Below are 20,643 nucleotides of genomic sequence, written 5' to 3' on the forward strand. Positions count from 1 at the left end.
CTGGTGGCAGAGATGGTGATATTCTTGTTGCAGAGATGGTGATATTCTGGTGGCAGAGATGGTGATATTCTTGTTGCAGAGATGGTGATATTCTGGTGGCAGAGATGGTGATATTCTGGTGGCAGAGATGGCAATATTCTGGTGGCAGAGATGATGATATTCTGGTGGCAGAGATGGTGATATTCTAGTTGCAGAGATGGCGATATTCTAGCAGCAGAGATAGTGATATTCTGGTGGTACACATGGCAATATTCCAGTGGCAGAGATGGTGATATTCCAGTGGCAGAGATGGAAATATTCTGGTGGCAGAGATGGTGATATTCTAGTCACAGAGATGGCGATATTCTGGTTTCAGAGATGGCAATATTCTGGCAGCAGAGATAGTGATATTCTGGTGGCAGATGTGACAATATTCTGGCAGCAAAGATGGTGATATTCCAGTGGCAGAGATGGTGATATTCTAGTTGCAGAGATGGCGATATTCTGCTGGCAGAGATGGTGATATTCTGGTGGCAGAGATGGCTATATTCTGACAGCAGAGGATGATATTTTAGTAGTAGAGACTGCAATATTGTGGTAATAGAGATGGTGATACTCTGGTGGCAGAGATGACGATATTCTGGCAGCAGAGATTTTTATATTCTGGTGGCAGAGAGGATGCTCTTCTGGCGGGAGAGATTATTATTTTTTGGTGGAAGAAATTGTTGTATTCTGGTGGCAGAGATTATGATATTCTAATGTCAGAAATCATGCTGTTGTGGCAGCAGAGTTGACAATATTTTAGTAGTAGAGAGGATGATATTGTTATTTATTTATTTATTTATTTATTATTTGCATTTATTGACCGCCCCTCTCAGCCCGAGGGCGACTCGGGGCGGTGAACAACAACAAAAAGAACAGTGTACAATAAGTCAAGACAACACAAACCAGACAATACAGACATCACATATACTTATACTAAAAATCCGCTTCGTCTAGTCCTGGGGTCATAGCCAAAATTCATAGTCCTAGTCCATTCCAGAGTCGTTCAAGATACACTCAGTTAAAGGCCTGCTCGAAGAGCCATGTTTTCAGGCCCCTACGAAAGGCCATCAAAGAGGGCGCCTGTCTAACTTCAGCAGGGAGGGTGTTCCACAGCCGGGGGGCCACCACCGAGAAGGCCCGCTCTCTCGTCCCCGCCAGACGTGCCTGTGAGGCAGGCGGGACCGAGAGAAGGGCCTCCCCAGATGATCTCAAGGCCCTCGTGGGCTCATAGGCTGAGATGCGGTCTGCAAGGTATTTTGGGCCGGAACCGTTTAGGGCTTTGTAGGATAACACCAACACCTTAAATTGGGCCCGGTAGTAGAGATGGCGATACTTTGGTGGTAAAGATGGTGATATTCTGGTGGCAGAGATGATTCTATCCCGGTGGCAGAAAGGATTCTCTAGTGGCAGAGATGACAATATTCTGGTGAAAGAGATGGTGATATTCTGATTGTTGTGATTATTATATTCTGGTGACAGAGATGACAATGTTCTGACAGCAGAGTTGACAATATTTAAGTAGTGTTGTTGTTCATTCGTTCAGTCGTCTCCGACTCTTCGTGACCTCATGGACCAGCCCACACCAGAGCTCCCTGTCTGCCGTCACCACCCCCAGCTCCTTCAAGGTAAGTAGTAGAGAGGGTGATATTCTGGTGGTAGAGATGATAATATCCTGGTGACAGAGAGGATTGATATTCAGGTGGCAGAGACAATGGTATTCTGTACTTTATTGCAGCAGGCTACAGGTGCTTGTGATGAGGGATCACTTCAATTCATGTTGCCTGACTCCCTGCATGTAGCAAGCTAGTGCATCAGGAACAAGGCTGTGTGCTTTCTATCTGCAGAGAACTGGACAAGTTGGAGTGGTATCTTTGTGTGAAATGGCACACTCTAGGATTGTACTAGATCCTTTTAGGGGATATTTTGAATATTGCTGACCAGATAGGTTACACCACTTTTGTCAGAGTTTGGTGGGGTTGAAGACAACAAATGGGCTGTGTCGTCAGGCTTGAACTTGGTTGCACAGATGGCTGCACCATGCATGGAAAAGCCATCCTCTGCAAGAAGTAGCCGCTGCCGTTGCAGCTCTGCACAATCCCGTTCTGCAGCAAAGGCAGCCATGCGTGGCCCTGGCAACTGTCGCAGGCGCTGTCGTCGACGCTGTCAGCGAAGAGGGAGAGAGAGGGAGGAAAATTCCTAGCAACCCACAGACTATTCACACACACACAGACACACACACACACAGACACACACACACACCGGAATGTGGCAAACAAGCCATTGGTTTGTTGTTGCTCTTGCTTACATACAACAGTTGCCAAAGAGACCTAAAAAATGAGCATGAGAAACACGATGCAGGTGAAACCGGAGGCGTTTTTGTTTACAGACAATTCGGGTCACTTTGGGAGAAGGCTGTGCAGAATTTGCCCATGTTTTCCAGGCTGTTTTTAAAAGGAAGGAGTTTGTTGTGATGAAGAAAGACCAGGGGGCAAAGAGCTTCCTTTCAAACCTCGACTTGTCCTCTTGACCCCATACTAGAACCCCATTCATCCTAGCCTTTCCTAGCCTTGAACAAGGCATCATAGAATCATAGAATCATAGAGTTGGAAGAGGCCTCCTGGGCCATCCAGTCCAACCCCATTCTGCCAAGAAGCAGGAATATTGCATTCAAAGCACCCCTGACAGATGGCCATCCAGCCTCTGTTTAAAAGCTTCCAAAGAAGGAGCCTCCACCACACTCCGGGGCAGAGAGTTCCACTGCTGAACGGCTCTCACAGTCAGGAAGTTCTTCCTCATGTTCAGATGGAATCTCCTTTCTTGTAGTTTGAAGCCACTGTTCCATTGCACCCTAGTCTCCAAGGAAGCAGAATACAAGCTTGCTCCTTCCTCCTCCCTGTGGCTTCCCCTCACATATTTATACATGGCTATCATATCTCCTCTCAGCCTTCTTTGTTTGAGAGGAGGGGCTTCCTGAGTTTAAAAATTGACTCCTTTGTTTGAGAGGAGGGGCTTCCTGAGTTTAAAAATTGACTCCTTTGTTTGAGAGGAGGGGCTTCCTGAGTTTAAAAATTGACTCCTTTGTTTGAGAGGAGGGGCTTCCTGAGTTTAAAAATTGACTCCTTTGTTTGAGAGGAGGGGCTTCCTGGTTATCCTATATAAACCAGTGTCTGAACCTAAGGGGCAACTGGGCTTTCCACAGAAGTTGAGGAAGCAGGAACCCATTTTGTTTCCTTCTGCTTCAGGATAAGCTTTGTTTAACCTCTTTGTTTGAGAGGAGGGGCTTCCTGAGTTTAAAAACTGACTCCTTTGTTTGAGAGGAGGGGCTTCCTGAGTTTAAAAACTGACTCCTTTGTTTGAGAGGAGGGGCTTCCTGAGTTTAAAAACTGACTCCTTTGTTTGAGAGGAGGGGCTTCCTGAGTTTAAAAACTGACTCCTTTGTTTGAGAGGAGGGGCTTCCTGAGTTTAAAAACTGACTCCTTTGTTTGAGAGGAGGGGCTTCCTGAGTTTAAAAACTGACTCCTTTGTTTGAGAGGAGGGGCTTCCTGAGTTTAAAAATTGACTCCTTTGTTTGAGAGGAGGGGCTTCCTGAGTTTAAAAATTGACTCCTTTGTTTGAGAGGAGGGGCTTCCTGGTTATCCTATATAAACCAGTGTCGCGCGCGCCTGACGGCGCGCGAAATCGTACACTCAGTGACCTATACTTTCACCCCTGCATACAGACAACAACATCAAACACACACCAAGAGGGGGTCATTAGCAACCTCTAGATGGAACAAACACGAAAACTTCCCGTCTCATGCACAAGCTGTGGCATGTTCAGCTTTTTCACACTACAATTACTCAATTACATCTGCCCCAAATGTAAACAGATCACTCGCATGGAACACAGGATTCGACAACTCGAGGACCGTATTAACACCCTTAAGGACATTCAGGAACTTGAGCTGTTCTTAGACACCACACACCACACTGTCCTAGACACGCAGCCCATATCGCACCAACATTACGGGGAGGCTCAACAGAACAGCACCTCAGTTGTGGACAACCCTCAGGCTTGGAGAAATGTCACCCTTAGAAGGACACATAGGACCCGGAAGCCTCCTCAGAATACTTCCGCTCAGCTGCAGTTACACAATAGATTCCAAATTCTCACACAACTATCACCTGACCAAGAAACACAAAATATTGGGGAAGACCAGAATGGCTTAGATACTGATCAGTGGCTCATCCTTGATCAGTGTGCAGGGGATAGCCCTGACTGGGACAACACTTCACAACATTCACACTTGCGCAATCATGCAGGTGTACCATCCCCAACCGTAGACCAGGTGCAACAGGAACACATACAGGAGAACCATAGGCTCTTGGACGAATCTCAATGGATTGTCCTTGACGAATGCACCGGGGATGTCGAGGAGGAGGACAACACTTTTCACCTACACAATTCACACCAACAGGATCACTTTTCTGGAGACCTACACACTACAATGCACAAAAGGGGCCCTGTCATTCCCGAAAGTAAACAGGTCTTGGTAGTAGGCGACTCCCTCCTTAGAGGAACGGAAGCTGTCATTTCCAGACCAGATGGGATGGCTCGAGAAATATGCTGCCTACCGGGGGCAAAAATACACCATATCACTCAGAGGCTCACCAGGCTCCTCAAGCCCTATCACCGTCCTCCCCTCATGTTGATTCATGTAGGAACCAATGACACTGCAAGGCATACGTTTCAAAAGATCACAAATGATTTTCGAGCTCTAGGAGCAAAGCTAAAAGAATGTAATGTACAGGTGGTCTTTTCATCCCTCCTCCCTGTTGTAAGACACGGACCCACAAGAGCCAGAAAAATAGTACAGGTCAATGACTGGCTTAGAAAATGGTGTCAGGAGGAACGCTTTGGCTTCCTCGACCATGGCCTGCTTTTCCAGGAGGATGGCCTACTGGCAAGGGATGGGGTGCATCTCACACAAGTAGGAAAACACCTTTTTGCTCACAGACTCGCAAACCTCATTAGACGCACTTTAAACTAGGTCCACCGGGGGAGGGGGACAACAGCCTTGCGAACTCTACTTTACCCACAATATCTGGGAATCGCCAGAAGGCTAAACGGAGGGCTGCACAAACACAACAAGGACCAAGTACCCAAAGCACAATAATCCCAATTAAACAGCTCAGGGGAAGATCTCAGGGGCTCACATGTCTTTACACTAATGCACAGAGCATGGGAAATAAACAAGACGAACTCCAACTTTTAGCACAACACCACAAATATGATATCATAGGGATCACTGAAACCTGGTGGGATGACTCCTATCGCTGGAATGTAGATATCGAGGGGTATAACCTCTTTCACAGAGACCGAACAAAGGGGAGAGGAGGCGGAGTAGCCTTATATGTCAAAAACTCTTATGCTACAGAAGAGATTCAAGACAGCAATCTGGGAAACCAGCTTGAAATCATCTGGATAAGAATCAAGGGAACTGGGACTCAAAAAGATGTCGTTGTAGGCGTCTACTACAGACCCCCAAGCCAGGAGGAAGAACTTGATGAAGTCTTCTGCCAACAGTTGACCAAACATGCACAGAGAAGAGATGTAGTAGTCATGGGCGACTTCAACTATCCCGATATTTGCTGGAAAACAAACTCGGCCAAGAGTACAAGGTCCAACAAATTCCTCACTTGCCTTGCAGACAATTTCATGGTCCAGAAGGTAGAAGAGGCAACAAGGGGATTGGCTACTCTTGATCTCATCCTAACAAATGCGGAGGACCTGATCGATGCGGTCGAAGTGGTAGGATCCTTAGGGGCAAGTGACCATGTGCTCCTGCAATTTGAGGTACAAAGGAAGGCCGAAACTAAGACAAGTCAAACCCGCATTTTGGACTTTAGGAGAGCTGATTTCCAAAAAATGAAGGAAACGCTGAGCAGCATTCCGTGGACACAGATACTAAAAGACAAGGGAGTTACGGATGGATGGGAATTTCTCAAGAGTGAAATACTCAAGGCGCAATTGCAAACTGTGCCAACAAAGAGAAAAAATAGGACAAGTGCAAAGAAGCCAGAATGGATGTCCAAAGAACTTCTAACTGTGCTAAGACACAAAAGAGTCATGCACAAGAAGTGGAAAAAGGGAGAAATCACCAAAGAAGAATTCAAACAAATAGCCAACACCTGTAGGGAAAAGGTCCGCAAGGCTAAAGCAAAAAACGAGCTCAGACTTGCCAGGGACATTAAAAACAATAAAAAGGGCTTCTATTCTTATGTCAGTAGAAAAAGGAAAAACAAGGAGGCGATAGGACCTCTTCGAGGAGAAGATGGGGCAATGCTGACAGGGGATAGGGAAAAGGCAGAACTACTTAATGCCTTCTTTGCCTCGGTCTTCTCACAAAAAGAGAGTCTTCAACCTCAGCAAGATGGAGTGGATGAGGGTTTGGAGGACATCCAACCCCAAATTGGGAAAGAAGTCGTCCAGGAATACCTGGCCGCTCTTAATGAGTTCAAGTCCCCAGGGCCAGATCAACTACACCCCAGAGTATTGAAGGAACTAGCGGAAGTCATTTCGGAACCATTGGCAACCATCTTTGAGAGTTCTTGGAGAACGGGAGAAGTTCCAGCAGATTGGAGGAGGGCCAATGTGGTCCCAATCTTCAAGAAGGGAAAAAAGGACGACCCAAACAACTACCGTCCGGTCAGCCTCACGTCGATACCGGGCAAGATTCTGGAAAAGATTGTTAAGGAAGTGGTCTGCAAACACTTAGAAACAAATGCAGTCATCGCTAATAGTCAACATGGATTTATCAAAAACAAGTCATGCCAGACTAATCTGATCTCTTTCTTCGATAGAGCTACAAGCTGGGTAGATGCGGGGAATGCCGTGGATGGAGTGTGTCTGGATTTCAGTAAGGCCTTCGACAAGGTCCCCCATGACCTTCTGGCAAGGAAACTAGTCCAATGTGGGCTAGGCAAAACTACGGTGAGGTGGATCTGTAATTGGTTAAGTGGACGAACACAGAGAGTGCTCACTAATGCTTCCTCCTCATCTTGGAAAGAAGTGACAAGTGGAGTGCCGCAGGGTTCCGTCCTGGGCCCGGTCCTGTTCAACATCTTTATTAATGACTTAGATGAAGGGCTAGAAGGCATGATCATCAAGTTTGCAGACGACACCAAATTGGGAGGGATAGCCAATAGTCCAGAGGACAGGAGCAGAATTCAAAACGATCTTGACAGATTAGAGAGATGGGCCAAAACTAACAAAATGAAGTTCAACAGCGACAAATGCAAGATACTCCACTTTGGCAGAAAAAACGAAATGCAAAGATACAGAATGGGTGACGCCTGGCTCGAGAGCAGTACGTGTGAAAAAGATCTTGGAGTCCTCGTGGACAACAAGTTAAACATGAGCCAACAATGTGACGTGGCGGCAAAAAAAGCCAATGGGATTTTGGCCTGCATCAATAGGAGCATAGTGTCTAGATCTAAGGAAGTAATGCTACCCCTCTATTCTGCTTTGGTTAGACCACACCTGGAATATTGTGTCCAATTCTGGGCGCCACAATTCAAGAGAGATATTGACAAGCTGGAATGTGTCCAGAGGAGGGCGACTAAAATGATCAAGGGTCTGGAGAACAAGCCCTATGAGGAGCGGCTTAGGGAACTGGGCATGTTTAGCCTGAAGAAGAGAAGGCTGAGAGGAGATATGATAGCCATGTATAAATATGTGAGAGGAAGCCACAGGGAGGAGGGAGCAAGCTTGTTTTCTGCTTCCTTGGAGACTAGGACGCAATGGAACAATGGCTTCAAACTACAAGAGAGGAGATTCCATCTGAACATTAGGAAGAACTTCCTGACTGTGAGAGCCGTTCAGCAGTGGAACTCTCTGCCCCGGAGTGTGGTGGAGGCTCCTTCTTTGGAAGCTTTTAAACAGAGGCTGGATGGCCATTTGTCAGGGGTGATTTGAATGCAATATTCCTGCTTCTTGGCAGGGGGTTGGACTGGATGGCCCATGAGGTCTCTTCCAACTCTTTGATTCTATGATTCTATGATTCTATGATTCTCTTCTTCAGGCTAAACATGCCCAGCTCCTTAAGCCACTCCTCATAGGGCTTGTTCTCCAGACCCTAGGTCATTTGAGTCACCCATGAGGCTGGAATATGTCTCCACCTGAATAACATGAACAAGGCCTTGGAAAAGATACTTTTGAGGTGTCACCAGTGTGATTCCGTGGTCAGTGTCCAGCAGATATTGACCCTAGAGCCATGCTGGAAGACCTAGGAGTTCCTAGAACAGTACCACAACCCCTTAAGACAGTTCCTCATGTTGTGGTGACCCCCAACCATAACAATATTTTCATTGCTACTTCAGAACTGTCATTTTGCTACTGCTATGAATCGTCAGAAGACAATTATGCTGGGGAAAGTGGAAGGTAAAAGGAAGAGGGGCTGACCAAGGGCAAGATGGATGGATGGCATCCTTGAAGTGACTGGACTGACCTTGAAGGAGCTGGGGGTGGTGACGGCCGACAGGGAGCTCTGGCGTGGGCTGGTCCATGAGGTCACGAAGAGTCAGAGATGACTGAATGAATGAACAACAACATGAATCGTCATGTAAATATCTGATATGTAGGATGTATTCTCATCCACTGGACCAAATTTGGCACAAATACCCCATACACCCAAATTTGAATACTGGTGAGGTTAGGGGGATTGATTCTGTTAATGTAGTTGCTGGGATTTATAGTTTACCTACAATCAGAGAGCATTCTGAACTCCACCAGTGATGGAATGGAATCAAACTTGGCACACAGAACTCCCATTACCAGCAGAAATACTCAAAGGGTTTGGTGGGCAATGACCTTGAATTTTGGAGTTGTAGTTCACCTGCATCCAGAAATCACTGTGGACTCAAAAAATGATTGATCTGGACCCAACTTGGCACGGATACTCAATATGTCCAAATGTGAATACTGGTAGAGTTTGGGGGAAAAGACCTTGATATTTGGAAGTTGTGCTTGCTGGTATTTATAGTTCATTGAATCAAACTTGGTACACAGAACTCCCACACCTAACAGAAAATACTGGAAGGGTTTGGTGGGCAATGACCGTGAGTTTTGGAGTTGTAGTTCACCTGCATCCAGAGATCACTGTGGACTCAAAAAACGATTGATCTGGACCCAACTTGGCATGGATACTAAATGTTCCCAAATGTGAACACTGGTGGAGTTTGAAGAAAAAGACCTTGACATTTGGGAGTTGTACTTGTTGGGATTTATAGTTCACCTACAATCAAAGAGCATTCTGAACTCCACCAGCGATGGAATTGAATCAAACTTGGCACACAGAACTCCCATGACCAACAGAAAATACTGGAAGGGTTTGGTGGGCATTGACCTTGAGTTTTGGAGTTGTAGTTCTCCTACATCCAGAGATCACTGTGGACTCAAACAATGATGGATCTGGACCAAACTTAGCATCGAGTCCTCCGGGAGATGCTAGCGGGGTACAAATAAAGTTAATAATAATAATAATAATAATAATGAATACTCAATATGCCCAAATGGGAACACTGGTGGAGTTTGGGGGAAATAGACCTTGACATTTGGGAGTTGTACTTGCTGAGATTTTTGGTGAGAGTTGTACTTGCTGGGTTGGTGAGAACCCCACCAATGAGAAATGTGAACACTGGTGGAGTTTGAGGAAAAAGACCTTGACATTTGGGAGTTGTACTTGCTGGGATTTATAGTTCACCTACAATCAAAGAATATTCTGAATTCCACCAGCGATGGAATTGAACCAAACTTGGCACAAACCAACTCTCTGTGGTGTGTGGTGGAGGCTCCTTCTTTGGAAGCTTTTAAACAGAGGCTAGATGGACATCTATCAGGGGTTCTTTGAATGCAATTTTCCTGCTTCTTGTCAGAATGGGATTGGACTGGATGGACTCTTCCAACTCTATGGTTCTAAGATTCTATTATTAAACTTGTCACGAATACTCAATCTGCCCAAATGTAAAGACAGGTGGGAAAATAGACCTTGACATTTGGGAGTTGTAGTTGCTGGGATTTATAGTTCACCTACAATCAAAGAGCACTCTGAACCCCACCAATGAGAGAATTGAGCCAAACTTCCCACACAGAACTCCCATACCTTGAAAGGACTCACTGGTGGGAGCCTCTCTCCAGCCTCACACACTCTCCCTCTCCCACACATGCGCACCATGCTGCCATGCGCCGTATGCCTCTCCACTTGGAGTCTCAGAAACAGCCCTCCCCTTGGCTGAGAGGCTGACCAATCACTGCAGGAGGAGGGTTTTTGGTGGGAGGATTTGCCATCTGTTTCCAAAAAGGAAGAGAAGGACAGGCGGAGAGATCTTCAGCCTTCTTTGCCAAATAAATGTGTGTTTTCTGATGGTCTTTGTCGACTTTTCTGAAACCCCTTCAGAACCCTCCCAGGGGTCCTGACTCCCAGGTTGAGAAACATTGTCTTAGAGAGATGTTTCTCCAGGTTAAAAAAATTAGCAATATCTTCCTTCATGTTTGTTTTCAATTTCAAGAGGGGGAACGAAGAGAGCTTCACGCAAGGGATTCTGTGTCCCTTCAATAGGCCACTTCTTTCAATACCAGAATATTCTTCTGAACGGGGTTGTTGTAGGCTTTTCCGGGCTATATGGCCATGTTTTAGAGGCATTTTCTCCTGACGTTTCGCCTGCATCTATGGCAAGCATCCTCAGAGGTAGTGAGGTCTGTTGGAAGTAGGAAAAATGGGTTTATATATCTGTGGAATGACCAGGGTGGGACAAAGAACTCTTGTCTGCTGGAGCTAGGTGTGAATGTTTCAAATGACCACCTTGATTAGCATTTGATTGCCTGTCAGTGCCTGGGGGGAATCTTTTGTTGAGAGTGATTTGATGTGCCTGATTGTTTACTCTCTGTTGTTTTGCTGTTGTAATTTTTGAGTTTTTTTTAATACTGGTATCCAGGTTGTGTTCATTTTCATGGTTTCTTCCTTTCTGTTGAAATTGTCCACATGTTTGTGGATGTCAATGGCTTCTCTGTGTAGCCTGACGTGGTGGTTGTGAGAGTGGTCCAGCATTTCTGTGTTCTCAAATAATACGCTGTGTCCAAGTTGGTTCATCAGGTGCTCTGCTATGGCTGACTTCTCTGGTTGACTTAGTCTGCAGTGCCTTCCATGTTCCTTGATTCGTGTCTGGGCAATGCTGCTGCGTTTGGTGGTCTCTCTGTAGACTTGTCCACAGCTGCATGGTACACGGTAGACTCCTGCAGAGGTGAGAGGATCCCTCTTGTCCTTCTTCTGGACGATCTCCGCCAGCTTCAGTGCAATTCTGAAAGAGCACTTTGAAAGACTAAGAATAGAAAAGGCAGCAGAAGGGACATATTGTCCCTGGCTGAGGAGAAACGGCTCGCCCGCTCATTCTTCCACCACACTAGTGTCCAAGTTGTGTGTGAATCAGGCACAAGAATGAGGACTTGTTTCATGTCAATGAACAGTTTTGGCCAGAGCTTGGGGACGTTACGTTTTTGGAACAGCAACACTTTGGAGATATTTGTGGTTTGGCATCATGTAAGGTCCGCATGCAAATATTGATGAGTTGGTGTACGTAGCGTAAACAATGAATGCAAGTAGTCAGAGGTCAGCGTAGTGCAATAAAAAGAAGGTAAAGGTTTCCCTTGACATTAAGACTAGTCGTGTCCAACTCTGGAGGTTGGTGCTCATCTCCATTTCTAAGCCTAAGAGCTGACGTTGTCTGTTGACATGTCCAAGGTCATGTGGCTGGCAAATAACCCGGGCAATGCCGGGAACCTAAGCTAGTAATAACAACAACAACAACAACAACAAAAGGTAAAGGTTGTCCCCTGACATTAAGTCCAGTTGTGTCTGACTCGGTGGGCTGGTGATCATCTCCATTTCTATGCCATAGACACCTCCAAGGTCATGTGACCATATGCATGACTGCATGGAGTGCCGTTACCTTCCTGCAGAAACGGTACCTATTGATCTACTCAGATTATTATTGAACTGCTAGATGGGGAAGAGCTGGGATAACAGTGAGAGCTTACTCTGCTCCCTGGATTCAAACCGCCAACTTTTTGGACAGCAAGTTCCGCAGCTCAGTGGTTTAACTCGCTGCACCACCAAGGAGCCCAATGTAATGCAAATATTCATAGGTTGGGGAAGCAATTTGCAGCAACTGAAGGAAGCTTGAGGACAAAAAGGGAGAAAGTAAAAAGAGATGAAAGAGATCTGGATATTTTGCAAACAGATTGTAAAGTGGGAAGATGGAGGATTAATTAGGACCATCCTGGTCAGATCAGGACACTGGGAAAGTGTGATCAACTTCCTTCTTACCAAATACCTATCCCTTTCTGTAAAATCTCCAGGTATAGCCTTGTCAGCCTTGGGTCCCTGGCAGAAAAAGATTTCCGCCTGCTGTCTTAGGAAACATATATATTTATATCTCAAACAGAGCCTGCTGTGTGCCAGTGGAAAGAAAGAGTGTTTGTGTCTGAAGGGTGGAGACCTCTTTCCACCGGCAGAAAGAGCTATAACGGGTGCAATGACTCTGCCTCTTGCCCAAAGCCTTTGGCTAGATCTGGGAAGGCGGAGGAGATTCAGGTTTGGGAAGCTGCCTGCTTTGTTTCGTCTCTTTTTGCTGCCTCCCCTTCTCTACTTTGTGGAAAGCTCTTTCCAGAGCTATATTTATGGCAGAATACAGTGAAAGTGCCCCAGTCCTTGGGAACGAATCTTGCCCTTAGTATTTAGGTAACGGTGTTCTTGCCCTTAGCATTTAGGTAACGAATTACAGCACGAACTTTCCACTTGGAGGGTAACGGAATGTGGACGCTCATCTCTAACTTTCACCACAACGCTAGTCGATGAGCTACTGATTGGCACTGCTCGTTCACGTCTGCTGGCTTCCCACTACATAGCAGTGATACCAACTTCTCCTGCAAAATTTCCCTACCAGATCTACGTGTCTTGTAACCTTACTTTCCAGATAACCTGTCCATGCCCTTAGCATTTAGGTAGCGAATTACAGCACAAACTTCCCACTTGGAGGGAAACGGAATGTGGATGCTCATCGCTAACTTTCACCACAACGCCAGTCGATGAGCTACTGACTGGCACTGCTCATACGCTTCTGCTGGCTTCCCACTACATAGCAGTGATACCAACTTCTCCTGCAAAATTTCCCTACCAAATCTACATGCTTTGTAACCTTACTATCCAGATAACCTTCGTAGCTTTGGAAAGCAATATGATTGGGGGGAGGGGGGAGGGTTGCATCAAAGGGGAAATTGTTATTATTCTAATACTTTTAATGCAATTTTCAATGCTTATTGAATATACAGATGGGACACATACGTGCTTGGAAATAACCGAGTGCTGTGGCTTTCTCTTTCTGTCCTGCCCCCCATGCTCAGTCTCTGTATGTGTCCCTGCCGCCCTTGTTGGAATGCAACCCCTTCCAAAGCGAAGTCCAAGACGGCTGGCTGTCTTCTCCTCCGTTGCCGGAGGAAATCCGCAAAGTGGTGCTGATCTACCAGGCCACTTTGGACCTCCTCCACCAGTATGAGGTGCACCTGGAGATTGCCTCTCAGATGTTTGCCTACCTGTTCTTCTTCTCCAACACCTTGCTCTTCAACCAGCTCATGGAGAAAGGTGAGTCTCTCAGCCCAAGCCAAACTTCCAGTGACTTCCATTCTGTGTTGGCTTTGTGGATTTTGGGCCATCCCTGAAACCCTGAGGTTCCCAAGGCTGACTAGTATCTCCCAAACTTTGGTCTTCTAGGTGTTTTGGACCTCAGTTCACAGTATCTCCTGTTTTTGACTAGTATCTCCCCAACTTTGGTCTTCTAAGTGTTTTGGACCTCAGTTCACAGTATCTCCTGTTTTTGACTAGTATCTCCCAAACTTTGGTCTTCCAGGTGTTTTGGACCTCAGTTCACAGTATCTCCTGTTTTTGACTAGTATCTCCCAAACCTTGGTCCTCCAGGTGTTTTGGACCTCGGTTCACAGTATCTCCTGATTTTGACTAGTATCTCCCAAACTTTGGTCTTCCAGGTGTTTTGGACCTCAGTTCACAGAATCTCCTGTTTTTGACTAGTATCTCCCAAACTTTGGTCTTCCAGGTGTTTTGGACCTCGGCTCACAGTACCTCCTGTTTTTGACTAGTATCTCCCAAACTTTGGTCTTCCAGGTGTTTTGAACCTCAGTTCACAGTATCTCCTGTTTTTGACTAGTATCTTCCAAACTTTGGTCTTCCAGGTGTTTTAGACCTCGGTTCACAGTATCTCCTGTTTTTGACTAGTATCTCCCAAACTTTGGTCTTCCAGGTGTTTTGGACCTCAGTTCACAGTATCTCCTGTTTTTGACTAGTATCTCCCAAACTTTGGTCTTCTAGGTGTTTTGGACCTCAGTTCACAGTATCTCCTGTTTTTGACTAGTATCTCCCAAACTTTGGTCTTCCAGGTGTTTTGGACCTCAGTTCACAGTATCTCCTGTTTTTGACTAGTATCTCCCAAACTTTGGTCTTCCAGGTGTTTTGGACCTCGGTTCACAGTGTCTCCTGTTTTTGACTAGTATCTCCCAAACTTTGGTCTTCTAGGTGTTTTGGACCTCAGTTTGAAGTATCTCCTGTTTTTGACTAGTATCTCCCCAACTTTGGTCTTCTAAGTGTTTTGGACCTCAGTTCACAGTATCTCCTGTTTTTGACTAGTATCTCCCAAACTTTGGTCTTCTAGGTGTTTTGGACCTCAGTTTGAAGTATCTCCTGTTTTTGACTAGTATCTCCCCAACTTTGGTCTTCTAAGTGTTTTGGACCTCAGTTCACAGTATCTCCTGTTTTTGACTAGTATCTCCCAAACTTTGGTGTTCCAGGTGTTTTGGACCTCGGTTCACAGTATCTCCTGTTTTTGACTAGTATCTCCCAAACTTTGGTCTTCCAGGTGTTTTGGACCTCGGTTCACAGTATCTCCTGTTTTTGACTAGTATCTCCCAAACTTTGGTCTTCTAGGTGTTTTGGACCTCAGTTTGAAGTATCTCCTGTTTTTGACTAGTATCTCCCCAACTTTGGTCTTCTAAGTGTTTTGGACCTCAGTTCACAGTATCTCCTGTTTTTGACTAGTATCTCCCAAACTTTGGTCTTCTAGGTGTTTTGGACCTCAGTTCACAGAATCTCCTGTTTTTGACTAGTATCTCCCAAACTTTGGTCTTCCAGGTGTTTTGGACCTCGGCTCACAGTACCTCCTGTTTTTGACTAGTATCTCCCAAACTTTGGTCTTCCAGGTGTTTTGAACCTCAGTTCACAGTATCTCCTGTTTTTGACTAGTATCTTCCAAACTTTGGTCTTCCAGGTGTTTTAGACCTCGGTTCACAGTATCTCCTGTTTTTGACTAGTATCTCCCAAACTTTGGTCTTCCAGGTGTTTTGGACCTCAGTTCACAGTATCTCCTGTTTTTGACTAGTATCTCCCAAACTTTGGTCTTCTAGGTGTTTTGGACCTCAGTTCACAGTATCTCCTGTTTTTGACTAGTATCTCCCAAACTTTGGTCTTCCAGGTGTTTTGGACCTCAGTTCACAGTATCTCCTGTTTTTGACTAGTATCTCCCAAACTTTGGTCTTCCAGGTGTTTTGGACCTCGGTTCACAGTATCTCCTGTTTTTGACTAGTATCTCCCAAACTTTGGTCTTCTAGGTGTTTTGGACCTCAGTTTGAAGTATCTCCTGTTTTTGACTAGTATCTCCCCAACTTTGGTCTTCTAAGTGTTTTGGACCTCAGTTCACAGTATCTCCTGTTTTTGACTAGTATCTCCCAAACTTTGGTCTTCTAGGTGTTTTGGACCTCAGTTTGAAGTATCTCCTGTTTTTGACTAGTATCTCCCCAACTTTGGTCTTCTAAGTGTTTTGGACCTCAGTTCACAGTATCTCCTGTTTTTGACTAGTATCTCCCAAACTTTGGTGTTCCAGGTGTTTTGGACCTCGGTTCACAGTATCTCCTGTTTTTGACTAGTATCTCCCCAACTTTGGTCTTCTAAGTGTTTTGGACCTCAGTTCACAGTATCTCCTGTTTTTGACTAGTATCTCCCAAACTTTGGTCTTCTAGGTGTTTTGGACCTCAGTTTGAAGTATCTCCTGTTTTTGACTAGTATCTCCCCAACTTTGGTCTTCTAAGTGTTTTGGACCTCAGTTCACAGTATCTCCTGTTTTTGACTAGTATCTCCCAAACTTTGGTGTTCCAGGTGTTTTGGACCTCGGTTCACAGTATCTCCTGTTTTTGACTAGTATCTCCCAAACTTTGGTCTTCCAGGTGTTTTGGACCTCGGTTCACAGTATCTCCTGTTTTTGACTAGTATCTCCCAAACTTTGGTCTTCTAGGTGTTTTGGACCTCAGTTTGAAGTATCTCCTGTTTTTGACTAGTATCTCCCCAACTTTGGTCTTCTAAGTGTTTTGGACCTCAGTTCACAGTATCTCCTGTTTTTGACTAGTATCTCCCAAACTTTGGTCTTCTAGGTGTTTTGGACCTCAGTTCACAGAATCTCCTGTTTTTGACTAGTATCTCCCAAACTTTGGTCTTCCAGGTGTTTTGGACCTCGGCTCACAGTACCTCCTGTTTTTGACTAGTATCTCCCAAACTTTGGTCTTCCAGGTGTTTTGAACCTCAGTTCACAGTATCTCCTGTTTTTGACTAGTATCTCCCCAACTTTGGTCTTCTAAGTGTTTTGGACCTCAGTTCACAGTATCTCCTGTTTTTGACTAGTATCTCCCAAACTTTGGTCTTCTAGGTGTTTTGGACCTCAGTTTGAAGTATCTCCTGTTTTTGACTAGTATCTCCCCAACTTTGGTCTTCTAAGTGTTTTGGACCTCAGTTCACAGTATCTCCTGTTTTTGACTAGTATCTCCCAAACTTTGGTGTTCCAGGTGTTTTGGACCTCGGTTCACAGTATCTCCTGTTTTTGACTAGTATCTCCCAAACTTTGGTCTTCCAGGTGTTTTGGACCTCGGTTCACAGTATCTCCTGTTTTTGACTAGTATCTCCCAAACTTTGGTCTTCTAGGTGTTTTGGACCTCAGTTTGAAGTATCTCCTGTTTTTGACTAGTATCTCCCCAACTTTGGTCTTCTAAGTGTTTTGGACCTCAGTTCACAGTATCTCCTGTTTTTGACTAGTATCTCCCAAACTTTGGTCTTCTAGGTGTTTTGGACCTCAGTTTGAAGTATCTCCTGTTTTTGACTAGTATCTCCCCAACTTTGGTCTTCTAAGTGTTTTGGACCTCAGTTCACAGTATCTCCTGTTTTTGACTAGTATCTCCCAAACTTTGGTGTTCCAGGTGTTTTGGACCTCGGTTCACAGTATCTCCTGTTTTTGACTAGTATCTCCCAAACTTTGGTCTTCCAGGTGTTTTGGACCTCGGTTCACAGTATCTCCTGTTTTTGACTAGTATCTCCCAAACTTTGGTCTTCCAGGTGTTTTGGATCTCAGTTCACAGTATCTCCTGTTTTTGACTAGTATCTCCCAAACTTTGGTCTTCTAAGTGTTTTGGACCTCAGTTCACAGTATCTCCTGTCATTGGCCAAGGACAGTTGGGACTTCTCAGTGTTGGAGTCCAAAACACCTTCAAGGTTAATGTTTGGGAATCCTTGGTTTAGAAGAGGAAGGTGGGAGGATCTCAGAGATGTTCTCCAAAAATGCAAAGAACAGGTCGTGCTTCTCTCATCCAAATGCTCAGGAACAGAATTGTCCCATATTTGGGATTTTTATCATTATTTTGGAATACTTGCACATACACAACGAGATCTTGGAAAAGGGACCTGAGTCTAAGCACAAAATTCATTTAGGGCTGTGTGATTGTGTTACAAAATTAGGGGGCATTTAGAAATCTCATTTCTAAAGTAAAAAAATTGTTACTATGAGAGTAATGAAATTTTGTTACTTTTATATTATATTAATTTCTCAAATGGGGAAACCTCAGGGTCTCCTTTCTCCATGTTTACAGCTACTGGGGTGAAACTTGCTAAAGTAGTAGAATACATTTACCACTGTTAGCCCATCAAGTTACAGAATATTTCACTCATTCACGGATTTTTGAGGAATTTTCAAAATTTCTAAAAAACTACAAGAGTTATCTCTTTGGTATTGTTGAAGGCTTTCATGGCCAGAATCACTGGGTTGTTCTAGGTTTTATCAGGCTATATGGCCATGTTCTAGAGGCATTCTCTCCTGACGTTTCGCCTGTATCTATGGCAAACATCCTCAGAGGTTGTGAGGTCTGTTGGGACTAGGAAAATTGGTTTTATATAATAATAATAATAATAATAATAATAATAACAACAACAACAACAATAACAACAACAACACTTTATTTATACCCCGCTACCATCTCCCAGAAGATGGTATGTTGAAATTGTCCACCTGCTTGTGGATTGCAATGGCTTCTCTGTGTGGTCTGACATGGTGGTTGTGAGAGTGGTGCAGTATTTCTGTGTTCTCAAATAATACTCTGTGTCCAGGTTGGTTCATCAGGTGCTCTGCTATGACTGACTTCACCTGGTTGAAATAGTCTGCAGTGCCTTTCATGTTCCTTGATTCGTGTTCAACAGAAAGGAGGAAACAATGAAAATGAACAACATCTGGCTACCAGTATTAGAAAAAATCTCTAAAATTACAACAGCACAACAACAGAGAGGAAACAGACAAGGACATCTAATCACCTCTCAACAAAAGATTGCCCCAGGCACTGCCAGGCCATCAGATGACAATCAAGGTGGTCAGGTGAAACATTCACACCTAGCTCCAGCAGACAAGAGTTCTTTGTCCCACCCTGGTCATTCCACAGATATATAAACCCATTGTCCTAATTCCAACAGACCTCACTACCTCTGAGGATGCTTGCCATAGATGCAGGCAAAATGTCAGGAGAAAATGCCTCTAGAACATGGCCATATAGCCTGAAAAAACCTACAACAACCCAGTTATCTCCTTGGGTTTTCAATCCAATGGCACAAGATAACAGGGGATCATTCTCCCCAACTTTCAGAAATATTGCACCTTAAGTCTTCTCAGCGAATGTAGCTGGGATGACAGAAGGACCGACCTATCAGTTCTGGTTTGCTTTGTATCATTTCTTTTTCAGCGAGGAAGGTGTGATGATGGTGTTGCTCCCACCTTGTTCTCTCCCCTCCAGGATCCTCCCTCGGCTGCTTCCACTGGTCGAAAGGGGTGAGAGTGAGGGCCACTTTGCGGCTTCTCTTGGAATGGGCCCAGAGCGTTGGCTTTGGGCAACTGGCGGACCAGTTCTTTGGCAAGCTCTCCAGCGTGGCCAGCCTTTTGGCCATGCCCAACTCCCAGCTGGTGCAGGTGAGGCCTGGGTGTGTGGTACGTATCCCAAAGTGACCAACAATGAAGAGTGAATGGGGAAATGCATGGATCTTGTAGGAGTCAGAGGGGCAAAGAAAAGAGATTCCTCCAAAACATTAGGAAGAACATCCTGAGAATGTATTGACAATATATTGTCGAAGGCCTTCGGGGTTGTATGGCCATGTTCCAGAAGCATTCTCTCCTGACGTTTCGCCTGCATCTATGGCAGGCATCCTCTGAGGACCTCACAACCTCTGAACATGCCTGCCACAGATGTGGGTGAAACATCAGGAGAGAATGCTACTGAAAACCCGGAAAATTCATAACAATCCAGTTATTTCGGTCATGAAAGCTGTCAATACATTGGGTTGTTGTAGGTTTCTTCGGGCTATATGACCATGTTCTACAGGCATTCTCTCCTGACGTTTCGCCTGCATCTATGGCAAGCATCCTGCATCTGTGGCAAGACCTCACTACCTCTGAGGATGCTTGTCATAGATGCAGGCGAAACGTGTTCCACAACCTCTGAGGATGCCTGCCACACATGCAGGTGAAACATCAGGAGAGAATGCTGCTGGAACATGACAGCCTGGAAAACTCACAACCCAGTGATTCCGGCCATGAAAACCTTCAACAGTATTTCAAAAACTCTAAATGACAATGTAACTTAAGTGAAACAACCATCCTCTGCTAACCAAATACGTTTTTGTAGTGGCATGCCTTTATCCTTGGCAGTTTAAAGACATGGTTCTTCAGTCTAACAGCTAAGTTACCCGTGTGCCATTGCATGAATGTTTACGAATATCACTTGTTCGAAGTGTCGACTTCTAACAACGCCATACTTGACTAGCTGTTTTCAAAAGGTTTCTTGGACTGATCCATGGCTGTTAAAGTGGAATAGTGGTATAGTTTGCAATATAAATAAAGCGTGGTACACTTTGGTGTTTTTTTTGTTCAGATGACCTGGCCCATGCTGAGATCTGAATTCCCAGCCTTGAGTCCTGCCCAACTGCATCACATCCTGACCCAGTACCAGGCCTCATCCGACGTCGGGTGCGTACCTGTCTGGCAACCTGGCAAGGAAGATAGTCTCTCCGCCTTCAGGACAGGTAAGGCACCGAAATATGCTGCTTATAGGTTATACTAGGCATGGGCAAACTTTGGCCCCCTCTCCAAGTGTTTTGGACTTCAACTCCCGGAATTCCTGGTCTCAGGCCCCTTCCTTTTCTCCCTCAGCCGCTTAAGCTATAAG

The 20,643-nt window shown here is 45.1% G+C and overlaps 1 protein-coding gene across 2 annotated transcripts in view; it reads left to right on the forward strand.

The window, feature by feature from the left end:
- LOC132782177 (ras-associating and dilute domain-containing protein) overlaps positions 1-20,643 on the forward strand; it is a 152,203-nt gene that overhangs the window by 95,329 nt on the left and 36,231 nt on the right. For both annotated transcript variants that reach the window (XM_060786901.2, XM_060786903.2), the window contains 3 exons: positions 13,462-13,699; positions 19,219-19,391; positions 20,350-20,500. In XM_060786901.2, the coding sequence (XP_060642884.2) occupies positions 13,462-13,699; positions 19,219-19,391; positions 20,350-20,500 (562 nt within the window). The remainder of the gene's footprint in view (positions 1-13,461; positions 13,700-19,218; positions 19,392-20,349; positions 20,501-20,643) is intronic.

The sequence above is a fragment of the Anolis sagrei genome, chromosome Y (assembly GCF_037176765.1).
Source record: "Anolis sagrei isolate rAnoSag1 chromosome Y, rAnoSag1.mat, whole genome shotgun sequence".
NCBI classification, from domain to species: Eukaryota; Metazoa; Chordata; class Lepidosauria; order Squamata; family Dactyloidae; genus Anolis; species Anolis sagrei.